This window comes from Podarcis cretensis, assembly GCF_951804945.1.
Source record: "Podarcis cretensis genome assembly, chromosome: 10".
Taxonomy (NCBI): domain Eukaryota; kingdom Metazoa; phylum Chordata; class Lepidosauria; order Squamata; family Lacertidae; genus Podarcis; species Podarcis cretensis.
Window position 1 is genome coordinate 42,264,762 of NC_137179.1, and position 25,292 is coordinate 42,290,053.

Consider the following 25,292-nt stretch of genomic DNA (forward strand, 5'->3'; position numbering starts at 1 on the left):
TGTATAGGCTTTTTTTTTTTTGTTATAACTAGTCAGAAAGACCCCACGAGTAAAGGATGTTTGGGGGAATGTTGCAAGCATGAAATGTGTGTGTGATTAACCAACAGAAATCTTACATTGTATCTTAGCTATAGTGGTTAACAATTGGGTGCACTGCATGGTCTCGTGCTGTGGAGTTAGCGGGACTTAAATTGGGTGGGCATGGTGGTCTGTGTTATTGAATACATGTCTCCTCCCCCCAATGGTTTTGCAATTTGTGAAATGAGAACAGACCTAAGACTTCTATTCTTCTTTTAGGGCCAAAGCCATGGTCCTGTTGTTTAAGTTTGAGTTGGCTGAAATGCATTCTAGTCGGCTGAAATGCATTCTAGAACATGCTAGTTCTGTGAAGGTTGCTACTAAAATATCCTCCCCCCCCCCCACTGCCACAAGCTGCTTACAGATCTTTTTAAAGTGCTTTTTAGTGTTTAACTATAATTTTGTTCTTTTACCTTTTATGCATTTATTCTCACTCCAACCCCTGCACATTTGTAGTGTTCATAATCTTCATTTTTTCAGTTCAAAAGAAAGGTGGGATATAAATTATAAAAGACATAACAACTTAACTCACCGCTGGCTTTTAAAATCCAGAAGCCATTTCTCATTAAGGAACCACTTGGAAGCTTCTGTTCTGAGACACAGTTTCAATTTGGTTAAAACCAAAGCTAAGCTCAAGGTGAAGGCATATCTGTATCTTGAATTTAAATGTGATTGTGCTTTATCATTTGTCACTGGCCACATTTGCATGCAATGCTGAGCCATAAAGTGTGTTTTGTTAAACCATAATATACATGAGCTGTGTGCTTGTGTGTGCAGACTGTCCTTGCCTTGCATGAGTGCTTTTATACATAATTACTAGTCCCACTGGGACGCAGGTGGCGCTGTGGGTTAAAGCCTCAGCGCCTAGGGCTTGCCGATCGAAAGGTCGGCGGTTCGAATCCCTGCGGCGGGGTGCGCTCCCGCTGCTCGGTCCCAGCGCCTGCCAACCTAGCAGTTCGAAAGCACCTCCGGGTGCAAGTAGATAAATAGGGACCGCTTACCAGCGGGAAGGTAAACGGCGTTTCCGTGTGAGGCTCTGGCTCTGGCTCTGGCCAGAGCAGCGATGTCACGCTGGCCACGTGACCCGGAAGTGTCTCCGGACAGCGCTGGCCCCTGGCCTCTTAAGTGAGATGGGCGCACAACCCCAGAGTCTGTCAAGACTGGCCCGTACGGGCAGGGGTACCTTTACCTTTACCTTACTAGTCCCACTAAACTCACAGATCAGAGAATGGTATTTCTGGGCACACCAGAAATGCTTGTATAACTTTGAGTTTGACTGTCCTGTATTTTGATCTGGTTTGCCCATTATTATAAGCAAGTAATGTTTTAAATCAGCCATTTTGTATATTAAATTTGACTCTAATTGGTTTGTTTCTGTTTTCATAGGACACCTCTAGGACAATTTCAAACAGATACAAAAGGTAAGGGATTTACCAGTATATTTTAAAGTCAAATATTGATTGATTGCGTTTATTTATATGTCACCTTACCACAGTGAGCTGTGCCCAAAACAGCTTACATTGAACACACACTTACCAAAATACAAAGCATTTGGGTGGAGGAGAGAAGTCTACTTACAAAATATATCAATAAATCCAAACAGGAGAAAAAATATGCAATTTAGCAAACATTGAATAAATTCAGTATTACAAAAGTGCCCACACTTAAATACCTAAGTACAGAGCAAAACGAAAATCAACTGCTCATGGAGGTCTTATTGCTTCTGAACTTACTGGAGAACCAGGGAATTAGCTAAGAGTTGAAAGATTGGGTAGGGAAAATGCATACCCTCCAACATCCTGCTAATCAACATGGAGCTCTTCTGGGAGCTAGGTAACAAAAAACCAAGCATCTTTTGGTCTGGCGTGAGGCAGCTGACTCAGAGCAGAACTCCAGAACAAAAAATGGGACATTCCGGATCCAATCAGAGGAAAGGATGCTTTTTCGGGGATATCCTAATCAATTTCGGATGGTTGAGCAGTATGTAAATGTGTATGGGTCTATGTTGTGAACGTTATCGCCCCCAAAGCCTAAAATGTGCCTCAAGAAATCTGCTAGAGGTGTCAGCTAGGCTTAAAAAGAGAATGTAACAGGCAGCATTTATTGTTACAGTTGTTTCACGATCTTCATTTTTAAATGACTTGACAGCAGGCTTTTCATCAGTTGCCAGAGGAGTTGGTTTTATCTGTCGTAGCAACAGACTTCTGCAATGTGAAACTTCGTACATCTTGTCAGTTACATTTGTTATAGAAAGTTGCAGATGTCGTGGTTATGTAACACTTCATTTTCTCTTTCAGCATCTAGAGAGCTTAAGGACCAAACTACATATTGTGTGGGCCTTCCATCTTCTTCTGGTGTTGTTTTCACTTAACAGCAGCCACAGGGAATGTGGGAATTATATTGAAGTGCTGGGGAAGGGCATATTTTTTAACTCACTTCTCCATCAGTCCTGTTCTTGGTCTAAAGTCGTCCTCACATCCTCACCCACATCAGAAAAGTTGTCATTTATTTCCTTTGCAGCTTCAGGGAGCAATTTAGTTTTGTTAACGGATCCAGGGTAGAAGGGATTAAACACAATTCCCAGTATCTCTGTACCCCTCCCCTCCCCTCCCCGCATGCTGGTGCTTTTTTAAAAAGTGAAAACCAGTGCAGAGAAAAGCACAGAATAAAATGCTGTGTCTGTAAAAGAAAAAAAACAACATAATTTTTTGTGTCACAGTCTGTTTTGGGGGTTAACCCTTACATAAATGCAAATAGTATTTATGATATAATGCTTCCCCCTAGTTAAAGTACGCCTTCATTGTACTTTGGCTTTAGCATTAATTTTTGGAGTGGTCATATATCATCAGTATAAAATAATGTTCATTTGTTTCTCTTTTTATTTTATTTATTTATTTATTACAATTTATACACCACTTGATTGGTAAAGTGGTTTACAAAAAGTATGTTTGCTAAAAGTATGTTCATAATACAGGGTGATAGTAAATGGAAACTGTATGCTTCATTATGAATCACCCTATATTACTACTACTATTAATAACATTTTTAAAAATCATAGTACGTGCACAATGGCCTAGTTTCCCCACCACATAGCAGTTTACCTGTCACCAAGCACCCTCCATGTATATAGGTTCCTCCTAGATGGTTCTGTCTCCCAGGAGCTGATTAGAAATCTCTCCCAGTTCTCATCTTTCACTTTCATCTTCCTGGTTGAATGTAAAATACCAGTCAAACCTTTTCTCTGCATGTATGTGTTGGACAGTCATGTCCCGAGTGTCAAAACTCTGGCTGGATACCAATATGTTCAGACCTGATTGGAGGAATTGCTTCCCACATCAGCACCCTTAGCCTTCCTCTTTAGGGAGTGGAATAAATCCTTGTGAAAATTTGTAATTACCCAATGTGAGGGGTGATTCTTACTCCTCACTTGTGAGACTCCACTTTAAGATTGTTTAGCTTAGCTTACACAGAGAGCAAACTGCTTCTTTATGCTACCAATCTGCCTCCCCACAATCCCTTATATCTCCATACCAGGTCTCAGTAAAGCTTTTTAATTCAGATGCTGAGGTTTGACTGTGTAGCTTTGAACAATCCAAAGACTTTCCCCCTGTGTGCCAAACTGCTGTGTAATACTACACACTTAGATCAAGAGGGGGTGGGGGGGAAACAGTCTGAACTTGCACCATGGTTGCTAGTAATTGCCCACTCCTAGGTCTCCTGCAGTTCTTGGAATTCCTCTTGGTCAAGAATTACGGTAAATTGAGAGGTGGTAGATGACATAAGTTCAGATGCCGTTATGTCAAGGCAACTGACCAATTTCCACAGTCAAAGTGGCAGGCAATGAATGCCCCACATAACGTATACCATCATTATATCTCATCCCTGAGATCTTGGCTGTATGTGAAAAGCTATTTGAGCATATGTACATAGGAAAGGCCAAAGGAGAAATTACCTATCAGGGTTTAAAATAACTGAAGGATTTACCATGGATCAGACAGGATTGGCTGGCTCAATTTACAGTAAATCAGATTAGAATTTCTTGGTATGCATGTTCTTTCTCTGCTTGTTAACTTTTTTCTAGGAATAAATGCAATAATTGCATTCTTATTTAAATAACTATATAGCCTTGAATTTTAATGATGCCAATTCCAAACAGAAAAAAATCCACCAGAAAAATCATTATTTGAGTCCACAAACAAGTGTGTGGACAGAAAAACTAAATCAGTTTTTCCAAAACTAAAATATTAGCTAAATATGGTTAGCCAAAACCTTGAGTGTCCTTTCTGCCTCCCAGTGACTAAAACTGGAATTTTGTCTGCAATGCACTTTCATTCCTGTATGTCCAGGACAGATTGCAGGTAAAAAAGAACTGCTGACTTCACTTGTCCTGCATTGATGTCCTGCTGAGTAGCCTTTTACTCAGTAGGATCAGGTTATCTGACCTGCCAATAAAATTCCATGCAGACCTATACTCTGGCCTGGTCCCACAGTCTGAACAGCTTGTCTCTCAATACAAATTAAACTGCTACAGACCTCCTGCAAGAAGCCATGGCTGATCGCATTGAACCTGCAGCCTGCTTCCCGGCTGCCAGCCATAGGATGCTAGATTTTCCTCTAGTGAATCCTTTCTCATAGACATGATGGCTTGAATTCTGAGATCCCATGACTGAAACTCAACTCATGGAATGCGCCTACAAAAATCTTATCTATATGCAGGTATCTAACCAGGCCACTAGTGCAGATGAACCCCAGCCTGATACTAATAAGTTGGTAAATTTATAGCTAATAAATGGATTACCCTTGTTTATGTTCTAATCAGAAATTGGAAATATACATTTTAAAAATTCCTTAAATGGTTTAAGGGATCTCTGGATTGTTCTATTGACTACATATTACCTACATTTCCAACTCTTGAAGTTTTATATAGCTTTTGTATAAAGGTTTTTACCATTATCTTTCAATTCATAGATCAGTCACTAACAGCAGATCCAGTCTCGTCCTTGCTTTCAGTAGAAAGCAATAGAAATCCCATAATATCTCATAAGACAGTGGTCTTTCTATTATTAGCAACAGGAAGAATGTCAATGGCCAGCCAGTGGCCATTGGTTGCCTCATACCCCTTAATAAATGCAGGGTCCTGGGTCTTGATGCAGGTAGCAAGCCTACCCATGTTATTGGGGAAGATCTAGCCTGTGTCTTGAGAATGCACAGATATTGATTAGTAGTAGTAGTATCAAGTTACCAGCCTTGTTTTCAGCTTTGCAAGTTTGTATTGAATTTACTATTTATTTTGTCTGTACACTCCTAACTGTCCTACTAGGCTAGCAGTAGCGTACATACAACTGAAGTGATTCTTTCAATAATTAGCTGAAGCACTAAGTGTTGCACTTTTTCCTTTCTTGTTGAAATGCTGGCAGGTTCTTATCTAATGTCAGGACCTCTTGAGCTTTGCCTTGTCCATTTTGTGTGTGTGAAAGTTGAACATGTTTGCTTTTTCTTGACCAAATAAAGAAATTTTATAGGGAGAGTCAACCAGAGTTTACCTTTGTGATTTGCTGTTTGTGTGTGTGCGTTGCACACATAGGCAAGTATTCTTTCCTTAAACAATAAAAAAATGGAAAGATCCCTTTAAAATACTCTTCCCCTCTCACTTTACTCTAATCTACTTACCACCCGTTCTAGGGACAATGTACTAATGGTGAATAGAATGTCCCAATTTTCTGAGGAATGTTGGAGGGTATACAAGGAGAAAGAGCAAGATACACTGTGTGTTTGAATAGTTCGGCTGTGTGAAGTACACACTGTATAACAGTTCTTAGATTCTTTTCCACAATATGAATGACACAAGTTTTAGGGGTTAAAATTACAAACATTATGTTTGTGTTGCAACATCCACATCCTGTTTTTAGATAGATTTTTTTAAAAGTCACGCTAAATCAAGCAGTGCCAAATATGGTAATAGAATTAAACTACAAAATTCCTTACAATTGTGTCATCATGGCTTGAAAGAATCTTTTATACTGCACTCCCTGGATTGTTACATCCATGGAACCAAGTTTATTGTGCCAAGTTAACTAATTGTCCCTAGATTTCCTTTCAGTGTAAAATAGTTTTCTGTTTAATACACACATGTGATTTCAGGTAAAAAATACCAAGCACCCTACTCACATACCTGAAGGTCATGTAAGACTCCTCACCCCACCTGCAAAAAACACATGGTGTGTGTTTGATTAATAATAATAATTTTATTATTTATACCCAGCCCATCTGACTGGGTTCCCCCACTCTGATTAATTGTGCTTGTTAAAAAGTCCTGGGCATTAATCTTTTAACTGGACATGTTGTTCAGTGGTGCACCAACTACCTGGTGGTTTGCTTCCCAGTGATGGTGGGCAGAGGGAGGCAGGAATGGTCATCTGTAGCCCAGCAGACATCCACCTTCAAAATAGCTGGTGGAAATGTGCTTCCTGAAACGACAAATCTGAATTTTAGAACCTGAGGAACATGACATGCGCAGCTTTAGTGAATGTTTGTTCAGATTAATTTGCACTGACTACAATTTGGGAATACTTAAATTATGTAGCCTAGCTCTGATCCTATTGAGTTTTAGGAATGCAAGCATTTCCTACTGTAGGAGAGAAAATGGCAGACACCAATGTTGGTCTATAGCTCCCAGTTGAGCCACTCTAATGATCTACTGTTCATCCTGGTCAGTGATATAAACTCTTGATGGTCAGCATTTCTTCACTTACAGATGCCCCCTAAGCTTTATTAACAACCCACCTAACCAAAATATAAACTGGATGCTTCTTTCCTAGGTAATGTTTTACCCCTGCCCCAAATAGAAACATAATGCATGCATGTAGACACACACACACTTTTTCTAAGAAGTCTGAGTAAAAATAGACCATCCAATTTCAGTAATAGTGAAATAGTAGAAATCATGGATCCAGTGCTTCAGAAAAAATAATACGCTCCAGCTATCAGGAGTGAGGGAAACATCATCTTAGGGCAGCAGTCTTCAAGCATATGTCCTCAGATGTTGTTCGACTACAGCTTCTATCACCCGTAGCGAGTTTAGTTAATGGCCAAGGATGAAAGAAGTCATAGCTGAACAAGATAGGGGAGAACATATCTTAGAGAACAACATTTACTGCTTCAGCTTTAAGAGACCAAGGTGTACTACAAATGTGGCATAAATTACCGTATTTTTCGTCCTATAGGACGCACCTAGTTTTTTGGGAGGGAAATAAAGGGGGGAAAATTTCCTTCATTTCCCCCCCAAAACCAGGTCGGGGAACAGTGGGATGGCGGCGCTGCACCTCCCCGCTGTCCCCTGAGTTTGTGGAGCTGGCCAATGGCAGCAGGCTGCTATCTGCAGCCTAGGGAGCCCTGCGGGAAACTCCCGCAGACTCCCCAGGCTTGCTGATAGCTTCCTGAAGCCTGGAGAGCGAGAGGGGTCGGTGCGCACCGACCCCTCTCGCTCTCCAAGCTTCAGCAAAAGCCTGTATTCGCCCCATAGGATGCACACAGATTTCCCCTTCATTTTTGGAGGGGGCAAAGTGCGTCCTATAGGGCGAGAAATACAGTAAATATATTTCATGGCTTTTATACTCCCCCCCCCCCCCAAAAAAAAACACTTTCAAAATTACTGATCCAATAATCTCATTGCCCAAATCAGTTTTGCAGCAATTGATTAAATAATATAGCATTGCATTACTTATATGATTCTTCCTTTTCCTATGATCCATTTGAGAATATAAAATAGGCCTACCTTTTATATTAAAAAATCTGTCTTCTTTTTCTTTCTTTTATAACCTGCCCTTCACCAGTAGGTCCTGGGCATGGTTAAAACAATTTAAAGTTCAGAGATTAAAATCAATTAAAAGCAAAGGAACACAGGAATAAGGTGGGTCATCATTTGTAGGTCAGCCATACTTTGTAAAAATGTTTGTATTTATAGCTAAATGCAGAGAAACATTTGTTCTGTCCAACCCCTAAGTTTGGCTGCGCATGTGTGAGTTTGAATGAAAGAGAGAGAGAGAGAGAGAGAGGCTTCTGCACAGTGACGTTAATGAGAGCTGCTAGGTCTGAAAGGTGCTTTGTGTCAGTCTACACAAACTCAGTGGAATGATAGGTACTGGCAGAAACACAGTTTTCTGTGCTTCACCCACTTCCATTTTTGGCTAATAAGCTAAGACTTGGCAACAGTAAAAGAGGGAAGAGATAGGAACAAATTGTACACTCATGTAGTACCAAAAAAATTGCTCTGTAATTTGTTGCTCTTATGTTCAATTTAAAATGCAATTAGTGATTATGAACCATGTCATGAGCATACATCTGCTCAGTGGGCTGTTGCACATTAGGGTCTTGCCATACAGTGTAGCTGCCATTTGGAGACACTTGCAAGTAGCCTGTGTCTGGTGAATGTCATGAGAGGTGAATCTTAGGTAGGCAAGTTTTAAAGTATGGTAGAAAATGTCTGCAAAAACAGAAGGACATTTCTAATCATTTTAGTGAGCAAGAGAAGCCTAAGTTGTGTGGAGTTTATGGGATTTTGGTACAGTGGCATAACTAAGAGTAAGTAGGAGTAAACTCTGAGAAAGTTGATCACCCATTATACAGTTCTATTTTATACAGGACTATTTTATTGATAAATGTTAAATAAAAGAATGACTGAAACAATACTATAATCTTATAAGGTTTATTTTTGTGGCTGTATTTAACTAAACTGTGCTAAAAACAAGTCCCCCTAGCACAATGGGATTCACCCCACATGCCCTCCCCAAATCCGTTTGGGAAGGCCAGGAGAACCCTCAGAACTTGATAAGAGGGACCAAAGTTCAGCATAATAGGACATGTTTTCCAGGTGGAAGGTTCAATTTCTGATATGTCTAGTTAAAAAGGATCCAGTGGCAGGTAATGGATGAGAAAGCCTCTGCCTGAGACCCCGGAAATTTGCTTAAAGTCAGAGCAGACAGTTCTGAACTTGATGGACAAACAGTCTGACTTGGTCTAAGGCATCTTCTACATTTCTGCTTTTTTATTTGGAATCTCTTCATTATCTATACTTGCGACTGTTTCAGAAAGAGTATTACCATTTTTCATTCCTCATCAGATTGTTTGCGTGTGCTCTGCCAGGAACTTCTCTTGCAGTTAGCTTCTGTGAATTACTTCACTGGCAAAGAAGGATAGCCTTAACAAATAAGCAGAGCAAGACTGCAGTTTTGTTCACACATACCGGAGAAGTAGCCCCATGAAATTCAGTGGTATTTCTGAGTAGTTCACATATAGGATTAAAGCTGTAAGGCATGATTTCTGATACATGTGCAGTTTTATATGTGGTTTGCAGCAATAACAAGCTCACTACAGAAATAAAAAATTATGTTTTATAATTTGTTGTCAATATTAAACACTACTGAAGAAACATTATTGTGGTCATGGACCAAATATGTTTACAAGTTGTTGTTTTTTTCACAGCACAACAAACACACCAGATGATGTTTCTAGTAGATATTCACGAGCAGCAGACAGAACAGGATATAACAGATATAGCAGGGATGCAAATTCTTCTGGAAACATTTTACCAAATAATTCTTTGGAAAAGAAGGTTGAAGATCTCGAAAAGGTAAATGTGTAATCAGTCAGTGGGTGTGGGCAGGGAGTTCTGTAAAGCAAGTCACCAACACTGTGAAGACCTTGCTGTGGTTGCCACCGAATAGAAGCTACTTCAGAAAGTAGAAACACCTAGATATTGACGTCCAACTAAGATCTTAACAATTGTGTAGGTTCATATTGAAGCAGATAATTTCCTTCAAAATCAGCACTTGAATCTGGCCAGTTGGATTTTCTAAACAGTCTTTCCAGGCACCTTTATGTATCATACATTGCAAGAATCAAACCTGATTATTATAAAGGCATATATTATGTATGAATAAAACTGGCCAGTTCACATGAGACTTAGTGCATCTGACACCAGTATTGTTGAGCTTAGTGAACTGACTATTTGTCTCAGATTTTAAAGAACATGTATATTCTTTCCCAATAAAGTACTTTTGAAAACAAAATGGATAAAAATCAAATGACCCTTTTTCCAAAAAATGAAATTGGATTTTTAAAATTTCAGAATATTGACTATGATCCTCTGTCTCAAACACACACACTCTGCATAATTTTCTACATAAAACAATGAATTGGGGGGGGGGGGGTTATTTATTTTTTAAGGAGAGGCATAAATATAACACGAGACATCATGTATTTATTGTTGTGCAAATTATGGACTATATGGACTCTCAATGAAATTGCATAGGCACATTATTTTTGTTGTTTTTGTTATTTATTAAATTTGTTAGTTGCTTTTTATCTTGGTCAAGGCAAACAAACAAACTAGCCCACCCTCCCACATAGATACATTAATACCAGGGTGGTGGTTGGGACATTGAAAACATCTCACCCATTTCTAAAAGGGCACAGATAGTTAAAGGCCAAAGACCTGGTTATAGAGGTAACAGCCACAAGTGGGAAACCACCGCAGAAAAGGCCTGTTCTTGTGTTGCCACCATCTGGACCTCTTGTGAAGGGAGCACATGAAGAAGGGCCTCAGTTGATGGTCATAGGAGCTTGCAACAGTAGGGTCCATGTTGATTCACATGGGGAGAGGTGGAAGCCATTATGATTTGGCCATGTACTGGGTATTGTTAACCTCCCTTGGGCTCATTCATATTTTGTACTGTTTAAAATGTAATTTAATGTCTGTCTTTTTATCCATTTTTGAAAATTGAATTCTAATGAATTTGTGTACATCTTTTGTTTGAAAAGCATGCTATACATTGTTGAAATTTTTTTTAATATGTTATCTCAATTAGTATCCACAGGAAGAACCAAATAAAAGAGAAATTCTTTATTTCACAATTTCTCCTGTAAACAAATGTAAATTACATAGTGCAAAAGATGTGACCAGCAGTTATTAATTATATTCCATATATAATATAAAGGCCTTATGAGGCTACAGACAGCTGTGCATTAATGCTTATGGCAACCAATTGCATGCTTTTGCAGGAAGTAATGAAATGGAAAGTTAGAAACTTGATTGAAATTAATTATTTTCATCATCTTGATTTAAATCAGCCCACTCTGGATAATAGAAGTAAAACCTATGGTATGTCTATATTGGTGTGTTATTACATGCAGCATATTTTGGGTCTAGAGCTGAACTCCTAAATTCCATTGAATCTTAAACTTGATTACATTTACTTTGTATGTCTATTCTTTGCATTGTTCTTAAAATAAATATTATCTATTTTATTTTTTGAAGGAGTTAGCAAAGGAGAGACAAGAAAACATCAGGCTTGTGAGGATAACACAAGACAAAGAGGAGTTAATTGGGAAACTGAAGGAGGAAATTGATTTATTAAACAGGGTAAGTGCTTGTTTGCTGTGGAATACAGTACCTTGGTTTACGAACTTAATCCATTCCGGAAGTCCATTCTTAAACCAAAGCATTCTTAAACCAAGGCATGCTTTCCCATAGCAGCGGGGGACTCAATTTACAAATGGAATACAATAGGAAGCGGAACATGTTCTGTTTCCAAGGCAAAGTTCACAAACCAAAACACCTACTTCTGGGTTTGCAGCGTTCCTAATCCAAGTTGTTCCTAAACTAAACTGTTCTGAAACCAAGGTACTACTGTATGAGAAATTGCCCAGAATTTTGGGGACAGTGCACACATCTTCCAGTCTGGGACTTACTCCTGTAAGTAATACCACTTTCTGGTTATTGGTTTATTTTTACATTTTTATCCTGTCCTTCCTCCTGAGCTCAGGTGGTGTATTTTGTGTCCCACATTATGTGGCTCTCATTTTTGTCAACCAGGCAGTTCCCAGTGTGTCTCTTTGAGTTACCTGGCATCTTTTCATCCCCAAACTGCTTGTTCCTATTGATGGTTTATGCTTCTGCATTCAGGTGACCTTCCTGCTAGTTTCAGGTGAAGGGCTTCTTGCTGATGTACAGTAATCTTGCAGTTTACCAGGGGGTACTTTCTGCGGGTTGCACCTAAAGTAAAATTGCACAGTGTCAAAACACATTGAGTTCAGTGGTGGGTGACCTTGCCAAAGTCTTTCTTCCTGACACCTGCACCTCTTCCATCCCTTTTTAAATTTTGCTTGTTTATTTATTTAGCCAAGTGCATAAAGCTTAATGCACACAACTTAAAAGTGTGTAAGTTGCAGGTTTACTATATTGTAAAAAGAGGCAATCTGTCAAGAACATTCTCAACAGAAACCAAAGTTCCTTTTCTTAAGAAAGTTGCCCCTCTCCCAAAAAAGCACCACTATGTGCAATCTCCAGTTTGAGCCAAAGGAAGCCAGCACTGAGCTGAGCAACACCATGTTTTTATTCCCCAGGGCAGCTCTGGGTAGAAAGATGGTAGGGGGGCAGCAGTGTGTGTGTGTGTGCTGGCTGTTCCTGCTTCCCTGCTAAGTGTGTGTATATGCTCCATGTATTTTCAAGTGTATGTGTTCACATGCAAGACATGTACACATGCACACTGGCAGGCAGCCCTTGCAGGAGTGGCCAACCCTCAGTGTAGCCCTTGGGCCAAAAAGATAAGCTACCCCATCCTAATTGGTTGAGAACCATAGCACTAGTTGACGGACATTTTGTCATTTGACTCTGGAATGTGTGTGGTGCTCTTGTTCCCTTGAACAATAAACATTTAATTCTTAAATTAGGTATGTAATTTTCAAAAGGAATCTTAATTAAATAGGAAATAAATCCCATATATGACTGACTCCTTCCTTTTGACTTGCCTTGAGTATTTAAGTTGCAGACAGTTGTTGTGGTTGGACCATGTCCAAGTAGCTCATTCTTTAAGTCATTTTTGGAATGTTATTTCTGCTGCATAAACATTCCACAAAGTAAGCGTATGTGTGTGTGTGAGAAAGAAAGTATTTTATATATACACACACACAACTATGTCCTTACGTGAGCTTCTTGTGCGCTGTATCTGTGCCACCTGTCTGGATATTATGTGTTTGATTATGGATTTCCTGCATCAGGATTTGACAAGATGGCTTAAAAGCCCTGCTCCAGTTCTCTTGATACAAATTAGCCAAGACAAAAGCAAACCTGAGTCTATTGTAATGAAAAGCTAGTTGCTTTCCTTTTCTTCCTAATACATATGACTTCTGAAATGGATTTTTTTTTTAACCATAGTGGATGCTTTAACCCAGGAATGAGAAACATGTGGCCCTCCAATTGTAGTTGGACGTCATCCCGCTTCATCCTTGACCACTGGGTATTTTGGCTGGGGCTGATGGGAATTGGAGCCTAACATCTGGAAGGCCACATGTTCCCAACCCCAGATGAAGTTAGCTGCTGACCTCAAAGTGCTGTCCTGACATGACTGCTTTGTTCTTGAAATTTGATTTCACGTCATTCTTTACTTGCTTTCAATTAGCTTTTGCTCATTTCTTATGGGCCACTAACCTTTAAATCTCACTTCTCCCCACCTTTTCCTCTCTTGAGATACTGGAAGTTATCCAGATGCCCATTGTATGGATGGAAGGGAGAAATGTGCACAGCTGATGTATTTTAGGGTACTGCTACAGTTGATGGGACATGCAGCTGTGTTGGGTAGAGTTATTTTATTTTATTAAATTTTATACACCACTTGAGTGTAAAAAAGAAGAAGCTTCAAAGCAGTTTACAAAAATAATGTGAACACTTCTAAGAACTCTCCAGCTGAATGCCCAGTTCCATATGTTCCAACAATTTACAGGAGAAAACAGGAACATGCTTATAACAACCATATTCTCATACCAAGGTAAAGGTAAAGGGACCCCTGACAATTAAGTCCAGTTGTGAACAACTCTGGGGTTGCAGTGCTCATCTCACTTTACAGGCCGAGGGAGCCGGCATTTGTCCGCTCCTGCAGACAGTTTTTCTGGCGAAAGCAGAGCAGCATACAGAAACGCCGTTTACCTTCCCTCCGGAGTGATACCTATTTATCTAATTGCACTGCGTGCTTTCAAACTGCTAGGTTGGCAGGAGCTGGGACCGAACAATAGGAGCTCACCCCATTGTGGGGATTCAAACTGCAAACCTTTCGATCGGCGAGCCCAAGTGTCACAGTGGTTTAACCCACAGCGCCACCCACATCCCTCTCATACCAAACCCACTATTTTATCTGATGTGCCCATTCACTCTTCAACAGCCTTGTTGAGGTGCTTGTTTTAAATTTGTTCTTTAAAGAACCCAGCCAGATGGGTGGGGTAAAAATAACACACACACACACACACACACACACACACACACACACACAATTAACATCATCGGGGGGAGAGGGCTGTGTCTCCTGTCCTTGCCTCTGGGGCACCTGCCAATTCACCACCACATTTTGGGGCATGTCTGCAAAGGTGAAGCCTGTTAAATGGGCACCACCTGTTCTGAGCTGGAATCCAGATTGCACAGTGAGCGTGCATTTGGCAGGCTTCATCCCTGCAGACATGCCCACAGCTTGGGAGTGGGTAGGGTATACAACAGTATGGGCAGGGCCACCATGTGGCATATAATTGCATGGCAAGAAGAACACTTCAATTTAGACTATGAGTGTGGCACAATCTTGTTTGTGCCACACTCATGGCCTAATAAGCTTCACCAGCATGTGGAATGATAGCCTTCATACACCATGACACCTTGATGTTCATGTGTGGTTATGTGCATGTGCATTAGAGGTAAGATTCAACCACCTCCCCAGACCCACTCAGATTACATTTCTACATATTTGTTCTTATTACTTATTAGATTTTTCTTCTGCCCTTCCTCTTAAAGAAGCCCAGCACTACAAACATTGAAACGAGAGCAATTCAAGAGTTAAAAACATTTAAAAAAATAAAATTCAAAGCTGCCAGAATACAATAAACCAATAAAATACAGGGTAAAACTTAGGAAAAACATCAATAAAAACAACCAGTTAAAACCAATTACAGCATATTTATTTGTCAGTGTATAACCTAAAGGCCTGTATAAATAAATAAATATGTCTTTGCCAGATGGCAGAAGATCATCTTTGGGAGGGGGCAGAACCCTGAACAATGACAATTTCTAGCAACTCTCATTAACACAATTTTAGCAGGCCATTCCTAAAATGCAAACATAGGGGCAAGGATTTACCTGGGGCAGGTTTCAGACAAGGTGTTTCCTGGAAAATTAGGTACAGTAGTGCATAAGTAACAGTTGGAGCAGATGTCACTTAATGCAGAAATCTCCTTTGTATTGCTGGCAAAGAACACAAGCTTTTCTAGGCTTTTATTTCATCTCCTCTCCAGTGCTGAAGGATCCCCCACCCTTCCTGGCTTGCACAACGATTCCCAATTTTACCCTTTATCTGTTTTCCCATCGTTTCATATATATGGCACTTGGCAAAATGCTCGAGAAGCATTTTTAAGTTTCCATCCTTGGGCCCAGCAGCTAATTTGGAAAGAATGTTTGGACTACTGGTAATAATGTAAAGTAGTTAAAATATAGTTATAACTATTCTGGCACAGAAAAAAAATTCCCATGTCTAGAAGTATGGACTCAGTAACACAACAGCATTGTACGCATAACTATTTGCTGCTGCTGTCCAGTTACCCCAGACACAAAAACCTCAAAGAGAGAGTATGCACCATTCCACGGTGCTGCTGGTGGTAATCTTGTCATTTCTCACCCATGGTGTGATAACCATTAAGAGTGCCATTCCACTTAGCAGGAATCTTGCTCTTAGCCAAATTCAAATTGTGCCTCAAACTCAAAAAAGATGTTGTGCACCACTGCCTTCATGTCAGCTTTCAAACTTCTTGCACTAATAGTACATTGGATCTCACCCATGGTGTTTGGTCATGTGCAGGGAATCTAGGACATTGCATGTCACAGAAAGTACTCCTTAATCAAACATTACTTGATCTGTAATAAACCCAGTCTTTAATGAGAAAAATACTGGGCATAAGTGGACATCGTGAGGAGGGAAATAGATGCTTTGCAATTGTGCAGACATGGGGGGTTAACTAGGGCAAGATGTAGGAGGGCGTTGACCCTTTCTCTACTAGAAACCTGCATCAGTTTGGGCCTCTGGTGTGTCTGCGTCAGGTTGTAGCCTGAAGGTGAACAGCAGGTATGGGGGTCCTGATTCGGACTGCAGCGGGAGTCCCAATTTGGAACAGACACTGGCATCAAATGACTGAGGTCCCATCTGGTTTGGCTTTGAAATTTGTCATGATTTCAGGCGTAAAAGTAACAGAAGCAGCATGCTAACCATTTTTAATAGGTGAAGATTTTTCCATTGCGAAAGAGCAGTTCAGTAAGTAACATTGGTCACACATTTCAAGCACAACCATCCATTAAGGCATTCTCTTTTCAGAGTTAAGAGAGCTCAATTTTTTCCAGTGTATATAACACAAAACATTTTACTAATCTTGCAAATTTTGATTTACTTCCGCATTTCAGATTACATTGTACATGCTTATAGCAAAATACATTTATGTGGTAATGGGATATTTACTTTACTCAATGTAAATTTAAAAGCTGTTAATGCCCATATATCTTAAACTTGCTTTGTTTGTGTTTAGCAATCAGCTTTTGTTGTCTGCCATTTTGCTCTTATATAGTAATGTGCTATTATCCAGTCCATTAAGAAAATGACTTGATGAATTAATAACTGTACACCTTGCTATGTTTCCTTCCCAAAGGACCTAGATGATATAGAAGATGAAAACGAGCAATTAAAGCAGGAAAATAAGACACTCTTAAAAGTTGTTGGACAGCTGACAAGGTAGAAGTTGAAAGATTCAACAAGGAATGAAATATGAAAACTACTGATTGAATGTTTCAAGATCAAAGCTACAATATGTCTTTGCTGCAATGTGTCAGAACAACTGTCTTTCTATTTATTATTATTGAGGGGAGTAGAATGAATGTTTTGCATAATACTCTTCCTTCAATGAAATAGATTCAGATTTTGTGAGTACTTCTACACTCACTCCCTTGCATTTCCCAAGTTAATTAATTCAAACACAGACATCTCAAATGTCATGTTCTTGATTGTTCTGTATGTCTTTATTTTGAATGTGTATTATCCAGCTTTTAAGAGCATTTGATTGCCAAGATTGAATTTTGGTCTATACAAACATCACTTTTTTGTCTTTTCCACTCTAAATGAGTGGAAGTAATTGGAGTAAACTTTGTTTACACAGATTCAAAATATATATTTTGCTACTTGTAAAGTGTGGGTGCCTTACTACAGTACTGATGTGAAACATTTTACAGCTGTGTTACTTATTCTACAAAGAATCCTGTATTTTGTGATTTTATTTTGTACTATATCTGAAATACTGACAATGGTATATAGTATCTCCCATTCCCTGTATAGCTGCTTTGTGACAGAAAAAAATGTTTTATAAATCATCAATCACCAATCGTTATCAACACTAGTAGTCTTTAGGAAAATGTCTGTGTCATGTATTATAGGTTAATCACAATGCTTGCGTGTCCACAGGAAAAATTATTCTTTTATACAAGGGGAAATCCACTCTTTCCAGTTAACAAACGCTATGGCCTGGTTCAGATACAATGATCATGGTCCATTAAACCATAGTATTGAACTGAGAACAATGAGTCTTCATTCCATATCCTGGTTTGCAGTCAGAGATTCAGTGGGAAACTGGTTTAAGACACCTCCCCTCCCCCAAGCATTGCATCACAGTGCATGAGGGAACGAAATGTGGGAGAGTGCAGGACAACGTTTGTTCTCAGTCCAATAAGCCATGGTTTATTGGATTGAAACTGTTACGGCTGAATCTCACCTCTATGAGAGTGGTATGCTATGGTTTACATCAGTTATTTCTATCATGCAAAATTTAATAAAGGATAGTGGATCATTTTGTAAGTTTTATGAGCATTGGTATTAAATGGGTTATCAGGATTATCTGTGATTCATAATGGTTTTTGAAGCTGTGATAAAATTTGTTAATATAGTACAAAAGGGAAGTTCATGATTTTTGGGCCCTCTAAAAGTATTATAGAAAAACATCTGGAATAACACTAATATTTGTTAAAATAAAGTATGTTGCATGTTCTGTTACACACTAACATCTGTTGTCTGCATCAATATTTTATGTTACGAACAATGAAATACCACTTATAAACCACTGCTGCCAGATCTTATCTTGGGAGTGCACCATTCCCTTTTAGTTTAAATATAAATGCTGTTGGTCCTGAGAACAATCTGGCCTTGAGAATAGTCCAAAGTAAAGCCCCTCCCAAACCCAAAGCCTTTTCTGATGTGAAGCGAAGCAGAGCTCTGTGTCCTATATGAAGAAAGGCATTGCAAGTACTGCTTAGCAGTGTATGCTACTGGTGGAACTGGTGTTCCTGTGGTGCTGCAGCCTCTATAATGTCAGTTTGCAATAATGTGCCACAAGGCTTTGGGAATAAGTTTTCATAGCATGTTAGTAGTGCAGTGGTTCTCAAATGTGCCACTGAGGGAGGCAGAGGGAGCATCTTGAAATATTAAGCTACATATTGGATGCTTCAACTATTCTAACCACTACTCTGCACTCCTTATAGCAGGTAATCATACCCTGTGCCTGTATCTGGGAAATAACATCCCAAGTTGTGGGTAGTAGGAATACATCAGGATTTTGTGATACAAGACTGTGCTTCTCAGTGTGGGGAATGTCTCAAAAACCACTGTTACAAAGAAACAATGTCCTATCCCTGAACTGTGACGGAAGGGGTAAACAAACAAAAACGTGGGCATGACTCTTGAGGCAATCTCTGTTAGGCTGTCCTAACAGTGCCTTTCCATTTGAGAGGTGATGAAATACACATTTGTGAGTGCAAGAGTGAACCATGCCTTGAACTTTAATCCAAAACAAAAGCCCTATGCCTCACTTACAAAAGTTTGAGGAAACTGTTAGAAATCGAGGCATGTAAACTTAATTACATGCATATATTTAATGTAAAATAACATGTGCATGGAAGAATGGGGTTGCATTTGGTTCTCTGGGATGGTTGTTGAGGCTGCAACTCTAATCCCATTTACCTGGGAGTAAGTTGCATTGCACTCACTTCTGAGTAGGCATATGCAGGGTTGCCCTGTGAATTTAGCAATTGTTGGCATGTTGACTTCAGTTAACACAGTGTTGCTCAAAGCACAAACCATTAAAATAAGCCATGAAAATGTCCTGTGTAGATCTGCATAAATGGGTGGTGTTATTCAACAGCTTATACGTTCTCACTCTTCAACCTGGACTGGAGGACCAAGCCCTGAGTGCACATATGCTATAGAAAGGAGCCTCAAGATGTCTAGGGTTTCCAGCCATATCCTTACGGGATTGTCCTTTGTTTCAAAAATCATGGTGGTCAGTTCTTGAAGCAAAATTGTTAATTTCTCCAACAGATTGTTGGCTCGCAAAAAGAACAATATACCTGACTTCCTCTCCTCTCCCCCTTTACTTCTGCTCCAAAAAATATGACATGCATTAATTACCTAATATATAGCTGGCAGTTCTAAATGTTTTGAGTTGCAAGATGTAGAGGAATTGCAGGCAAGCAGTGTTGTCTTATCTGCTTTAATTTTGGACTACCTGGTGTGCTGTGACTCATTGACAGTTTCATTAGATAAGCATCTATATATGAAGCCTCAAATGATTTTATTGTAACTACTTCAATATGCCTTTAGCATGCTTGATATCACAGTGAGACAAAAGCATGCTGCAGTGAAAAGGATCTAGGAGTCTTGGTTGACCACAAACTTGACATGAGCCAACAGTGTGACGTGGCAGCTAAAAAAGCCAATGCAATTCTGGGCTGCATCAATAGGAGTATTGCATCTAGATCAAGGGAAGTAATAGTGCCACTGTATTCTGCTCTGGTCAGACCTCACCTGGAGTACTGTGTCCAGTTCTGGGCACCACAGTTCAAGAAGGACACTGACAAACTGGAATGTGTCCAGAGGAGGGCAACCAAAATGGTCAAAGGCCTGGAAACGATGCCTTATGAGAAACGGCTAAGGGAGCTGGGCATGTTTAGCCTGGAGAAGAGGAGGTTAAGGGGTGATATGATAGCCATGTTCAAATATTTAAAAGGATGTCACATAGAGGAGGGAGAAAGGTTGTTTTTTGCTGCTCCAGAGAAGCAGACATGGAGCAATGGCTCCAAACTACAAGGAAGAAGATTCCACCTAAACATTAGGAAGAACTTCCTGACAGTAAGAGCTGTTCGACAGTGGAATTTGCTGCCAAGGAGTGTGGTGGAGTCCCCTCCTTTGGAGGTCTTTAAGCAGAGGCTTGACAACCATATGTCAGGAGTGCTCTGATGGTGTTTCCTGCTTGGCAGGGGGTTGGACTCGATGGCCCTTGTGGTCTCTTCCAACTCTATGATTCTATGATTCTATGCAGTAAGTATAAGGGAAAGAGTATAGAACCTGTTACCTTCAAACTGAAACACACACACACCTATTTGTTTCTGAAGCAAGGTCTAACTCAGGGTTTCCCAAATTTGAGTGTCTCAAGCTGTTTTTGGACTACAAATCCCATCATCCCTAGCTGGAAGGACCAATGGTCAGGGATGATGGGAATTGTAGTCCCCAAACAGCAGGAGATCCAAGTTTGGGAAACTGGTCTCATTCCAGTTAATGGGGGAAAATTATATGATCATGTAACTTTTATTTTTTTCCAAGGAGGCAGATGGGGTGCATTTTTTATAAAGTGTTGGATTTTAGTCTGTGGTATCAGATTCTCTGTATTCTTATAGAACTTCTCATTTTTATAACTTTCAGAGGGATTGATCAGGGGACAGAGATGGGTAAGGTTCATTCACTTTTGGCATCTAAACCTGATGTGTCCAGCAGATAGCAACACTTCACTCTCAATCTGTAGCATGACCTAGTTTGGCTCCAGCTGTATAGTACAATATTCCACTTCCTGTTAGCTGCAAGGCTGAAGATTTCCAGAATCCCTTCAATGAGATCAAGATTCAATGTTTGTGAAAGAGTACACACAAAGAGATGAAGTAATGGAATACGTGCCCATTCTCAATTCCCTCCAGGACCCTTTTCTAATGTCAAAACTGTTGGCCTTGTGCCTGAGATGTTACTAATGTTTCCATGGCTGTGATAGTGAGAGGGGTAGGACTTACCAGCAGAAGCATGTTATACATAGTAGCGCTTGCAGAATCAAAGAGAAACTGAATAAGTACATTGCTGAATTACGCAAATGACTACCAAACTTCTCTTACAAATGTCTACATCTGTTAATCCCAGCCACCTTTATTGATGTATACATATCATATGCAAACCAGTTGTGTTTGCAGTAAATGCTCACCATAATTAAATGTGGAGCTGATGTACCACCACACCACATAGCAACGTATGTAGAGCAATGCAAGGGTTTCTTACTTCAATTGAAACAGTTGTCAATTGGTCTGTTGCTTATATTCTGTTCTAGTTTTGGATGTTGTTTGTTACTAGCACTCTGCAATAGCTGTTGCTAAAAATAATATTTAGATGAAGCCCAGAGTTATAAAATTTATTAAGGGTTGTTGTTTTTTTAAAAGTCACTGAACCATCACTTAGCAATAAAGGAATATATATGCACACTCTCTTTTAGTTACAGTTAATTACTGTTTTGTGTTGAGAGATTTATTGAACACTTAGTAACATGTGTGTGTGCTTTTTTTGCTTATCTGGAAACAGAATGGTTTTTTAAAAAATTGAAGAGAGCCAGTCTTGCAAGAATCAAAAGTATCCTGTGGGGTCCCTCATTTTTTGACCCAGTTACATTTAAGCAGGTATCCATGATTAAGCCAAGGTGGCCCTTCTTTATCCCTGCCAGCCAGCAACCCCACTCACTAAAAGAGTCAGACCCGGGACTAAATAATAATTGTGAGACTGAGAAACTGATGTGTGTTTTCCATTATTGCAAATCTAATCCTATGACTGCAATCCATTCTGTTGAATATCTTTTTAATTTTTCAAGTTAACTTTAGAGGCCCCTGAGTGCACAACCCAAAACATTCCAAGGACCACTTTTGCATTTTCATTAACTCAGATCTGCACTACTATATTTAACCATGAAAAAGCATGCAATTTCTTCCCTATTTCTCTGTTCTCCCACCACCACCACATTTGTGAATCCTTCCTCCTGATAAAAAAAACTAGAGGCAAAAGGACCTCTGTTTTTTAGTCTATTTTTCTCTAGCTCTGTGTTTTCTCCCCTCTCCTTCCACCCCACCCTCACCAATTTCTGCTGCTGCTGCTTGCTGAACTCCATGATTTAACTTTCAGGACAATTCACACATCGTGATTCCTGGACAAGGTAGGTTGTACAACATGCCTCGTCTACAATGTCAGGGAAAATTTGTATGAAGAACGCATGCCTCTGAACTGGGGAGAGGAAGAGCAACGTTCTCCCTATTCTACTGTTGATGGGCCTAAGGGAATTTTAGATAGAGCCACATTGAGGTAGGAACAGGCTGCTACTATCAGGTACTATAATTCCCCTAGATCAAAGGGCTGTAAATAGAAGGCTATAGCCTGGCTGTAGTCTAGAAAGATCCCAAGGTAAAGTCACATACCCTGTTTTTAAGGCACCATTAGGAAACCTGTGGCTTTCCAATTTCCATCGTCCCTGACAACTGGCCGTGCTGGCTGTTGCTGATGGGTCATCCAATAACATCTGGACGGCCACTGCTGCCACAGCCCTGTCCTAGCCTAGGACATCCCGTTACACCTCAGGAAGAGAATCATTCTTTTCTCATCTCACTTCTTCCCCTTTTCCCTTGAAACAATCTGGACTCTGAATAGAAAACACTGAAGTCTGGTTTGTAGTCTTCTGCCTCTGAAAGCTGTACTAATGGGCAGAAGTGACAACCCAGGTTCGTTAAAGAACAAAACATGCGTGTTACAAAAGAATCTTGAGTCTTATTTAAATGACAAGATTCTTCCAGATAAATGGTTTGTAGCTTATATCTAACCACTTTGCCATGGTAAACCATTACAAACTGTCAAACAGAGTAGCTAGTTTCTAAGGGCATAAATATTTACAGAGCTAAAAGTCATTATTCTACAATTTGCTAGTCCAAATGTTTCCTCCTAAATTCCTTGTGGCAGAGTTTAATTGTGAATGCCAGTTTAGTCAAATGCAAAGGCTCAATAAGAATGTTTTGCTTTTGTTAAAATGGAGTGTGTGTGTTAAGTATTCTGTTATAGGTACAACCTCCCTCATCCTAGTTTTCCACAAGCATGTAGCACAATCCTGCAGGGAATGTCAGTGCAGCCCTATACATTCCTATTCATAAATAAGCCTTATTGGATTTAATGGAACTTACTCCCAGGAACATATGTGCTAAAACAGCAGCCTGTGTTCTTACATCTGCAATTGGTAATGAACAGATTATTCACCCAGGAGAGGCCTATCCTGTTTCATGAAACAGGAAGGTCCCACGACCTCCAACCCCCTTACTTATTGGGGTTGGGCCACTGTGCAACTGCATGCAAAAATCTTAATTCCTACTTTGGGCTTTGGTAAACTGGTTTATTCTATTGTGGTGCCTTCTAAAATGTTGCATTTCCTCTTGCAGACCAACCAAAGCACTGGCATATCCTGGGGATTGTATAAATGGCATTGGGAGAGTGTAACTTGGCCAACAATCTCTGAATTCATACAAATACATGAACTGTATAATATTGTGCCAATACAACCTTCATACAACCTTCAATGGCTTCAGTCCAGTATACCTGAAGGAGCATCTCAACTCCCATTGTTCTGCCCGGACACTGAGGTCCAGTGCCGAGGGCCTTCTGGCGGTTCCCTCGCTGCGAGAAGCCAAGTTACAGGGAACCAGGCAGAGGGGCTTCTCAGTAGTGGCACCCACCCTGTGGAACGCCCTCCCACCAGATGTCAAAGAGAAAAACAACTACCAGACTTTTAGAAGACATCTGAAGGCAGCCCTGTTTAGGGAAGCTTTTAATGTTTAATGTTGTTGTTGTTGTTTAGTCGTTTAGTCGTGTCCGACTCTTCGTGACCCCATGGACCAGAGAACGCCAGGCACTCCTGTCCTCCACTGCCCCCCGCAGCTTGGTCAGACTCATGCTGGTAACCTTGAAAACACTATCCAACCATCTCGTCCTCTGTCGCCCCCTTCTCCTTGTGCCCTCCATCTTTCCCAACATCAGGGTCTTCTCCAGGGAGTCTTCTCTTCTCATGAGGTGGCCAAAGTACTGGAGCCTCAGCTTCACAATCTGTCCTTCCAGTGAGCACTCAGGGCTGATTTCCTTCAGAATGGAGAGGTTTGATCTTCTTGCAGTCCATGGGACTCTCAAGAGTCTCCTCCAGCACCACAATTCAAAAGCATCAATTCTTCGGCGATCAGCCTTCTTTATGGTCCAGCTCTCACTTCCATACATCACTACTGGGAAAACCATAGCTTTAACTATACGGACCTTTGTTGGCAAGGTGATGTCTCTACTTCTCAAGATGCTGTCTAGGCCTGTCATTGCCCTTCTCCCAAGAAGCAGGCGTCTTTTAATTTCGTGGCTGCTGTCACCATCTGCAGTGATCATGGAGCCCAAGAAAGTAAAATCTCTCACTGCCTCCATTTCTTCCCCTTCTATTTGCCAGGAGGTGATGGGACCAGTAGCCATGATCTTCGTTTTTTTGATGTTGAGCTTCAGACCATATTTTGCACTCTCCTCTTTCACCCTCAATAAAAGGTTCTTTAATTCCTCCTCACTTTCTGCCATCAAGGTTGTGTCATCTGCATATCTGAGGTTGTTGATATTTCTTCCGGCAATCTTAATTCCGGCTAGGGATTCATCCAGCCCAGCCTTTCGCATGATGAATTCTGCATATAAGTTAAATAAGCAGGGAGACAAAATGCAGCCTTATCGTACTCCTTTCCCAATTTTGAACCAGTCAGTTGTTCCATATCCAGTTCTAACTGTAGCTTCTTGTCCCACATAGAGATTTCTCAGGAGACAGATGAGGTGATCAGGCACTCCCATTTCTTTAAGAACTTGCCATAGTTTGCCATGGTCGACACAGTCAAAGGCTTTTGCATAGTCAATGAAGCAGAAGTAAATGTCTTTCTGGAACTCTCTAGCTTTCTCCATAATCCAGCGCATGTTTGCAATTTGGTCTCTGGTTCCTCTGCCTCTTCTAAATCCAGCTTGCACTTC

General features: G+C 40.3%; 1 protein-coding gene and 1 long non-coding RNA gene across 5 annotated transcripts in view; one reads left to right on the forward strand and one right to left on the reverse strand.

Moving 5' to 3' along the window:
* LOC307224758 overlaps positions 1-12,525 on the reverse strand; it is a 30,366-nt gene extending 17,841 nt beyond the window's left edge. For both annotated transcript variants that reach the window (XR_013842731.1, XR_013842732.1), the window contains exon 1: positions 11,980-12,525. This is a non-coding gene — a long non-coding RNA (uncharacterized lncRNA). The remainder of the gene's footprint in view (positions 1-11,979) is intronic.
* PAWR (pro-apoptotic WT1 regulator) overlaps positions 1-18,202 on the forward strand; it is a 60,781-nt gene extending 42,579 nt beyond the window's left edge. For all 3 annotated transcript variants that reach the window (XM_079991858.1, XM_079991859.1, XM_079991857.1), the window contains exons 4-7: positions 1,465-1,499; positions 9,559-9,706; positions 11,393-11,497; positions 16,804-18,202. In XM_079991858.1, coding sequence (XP_079847984.1) covers positions 1,465-1,499; positions 9,559-9,706; positions 11,393-11,497; positions 16,804-16,890 — 375 coding nt within the window. In that variant the 3' untranslated portion in view covers positions 16,891-18,202. The remainder of the gene's footprint in view (positions 1-1,464; positions 1,500-9,558; positions 9,707-11,392; positions 11,498-16,803) is intronic.
* Positions 18,203-25,292: the final 7,090 nt, after the last annotated feature.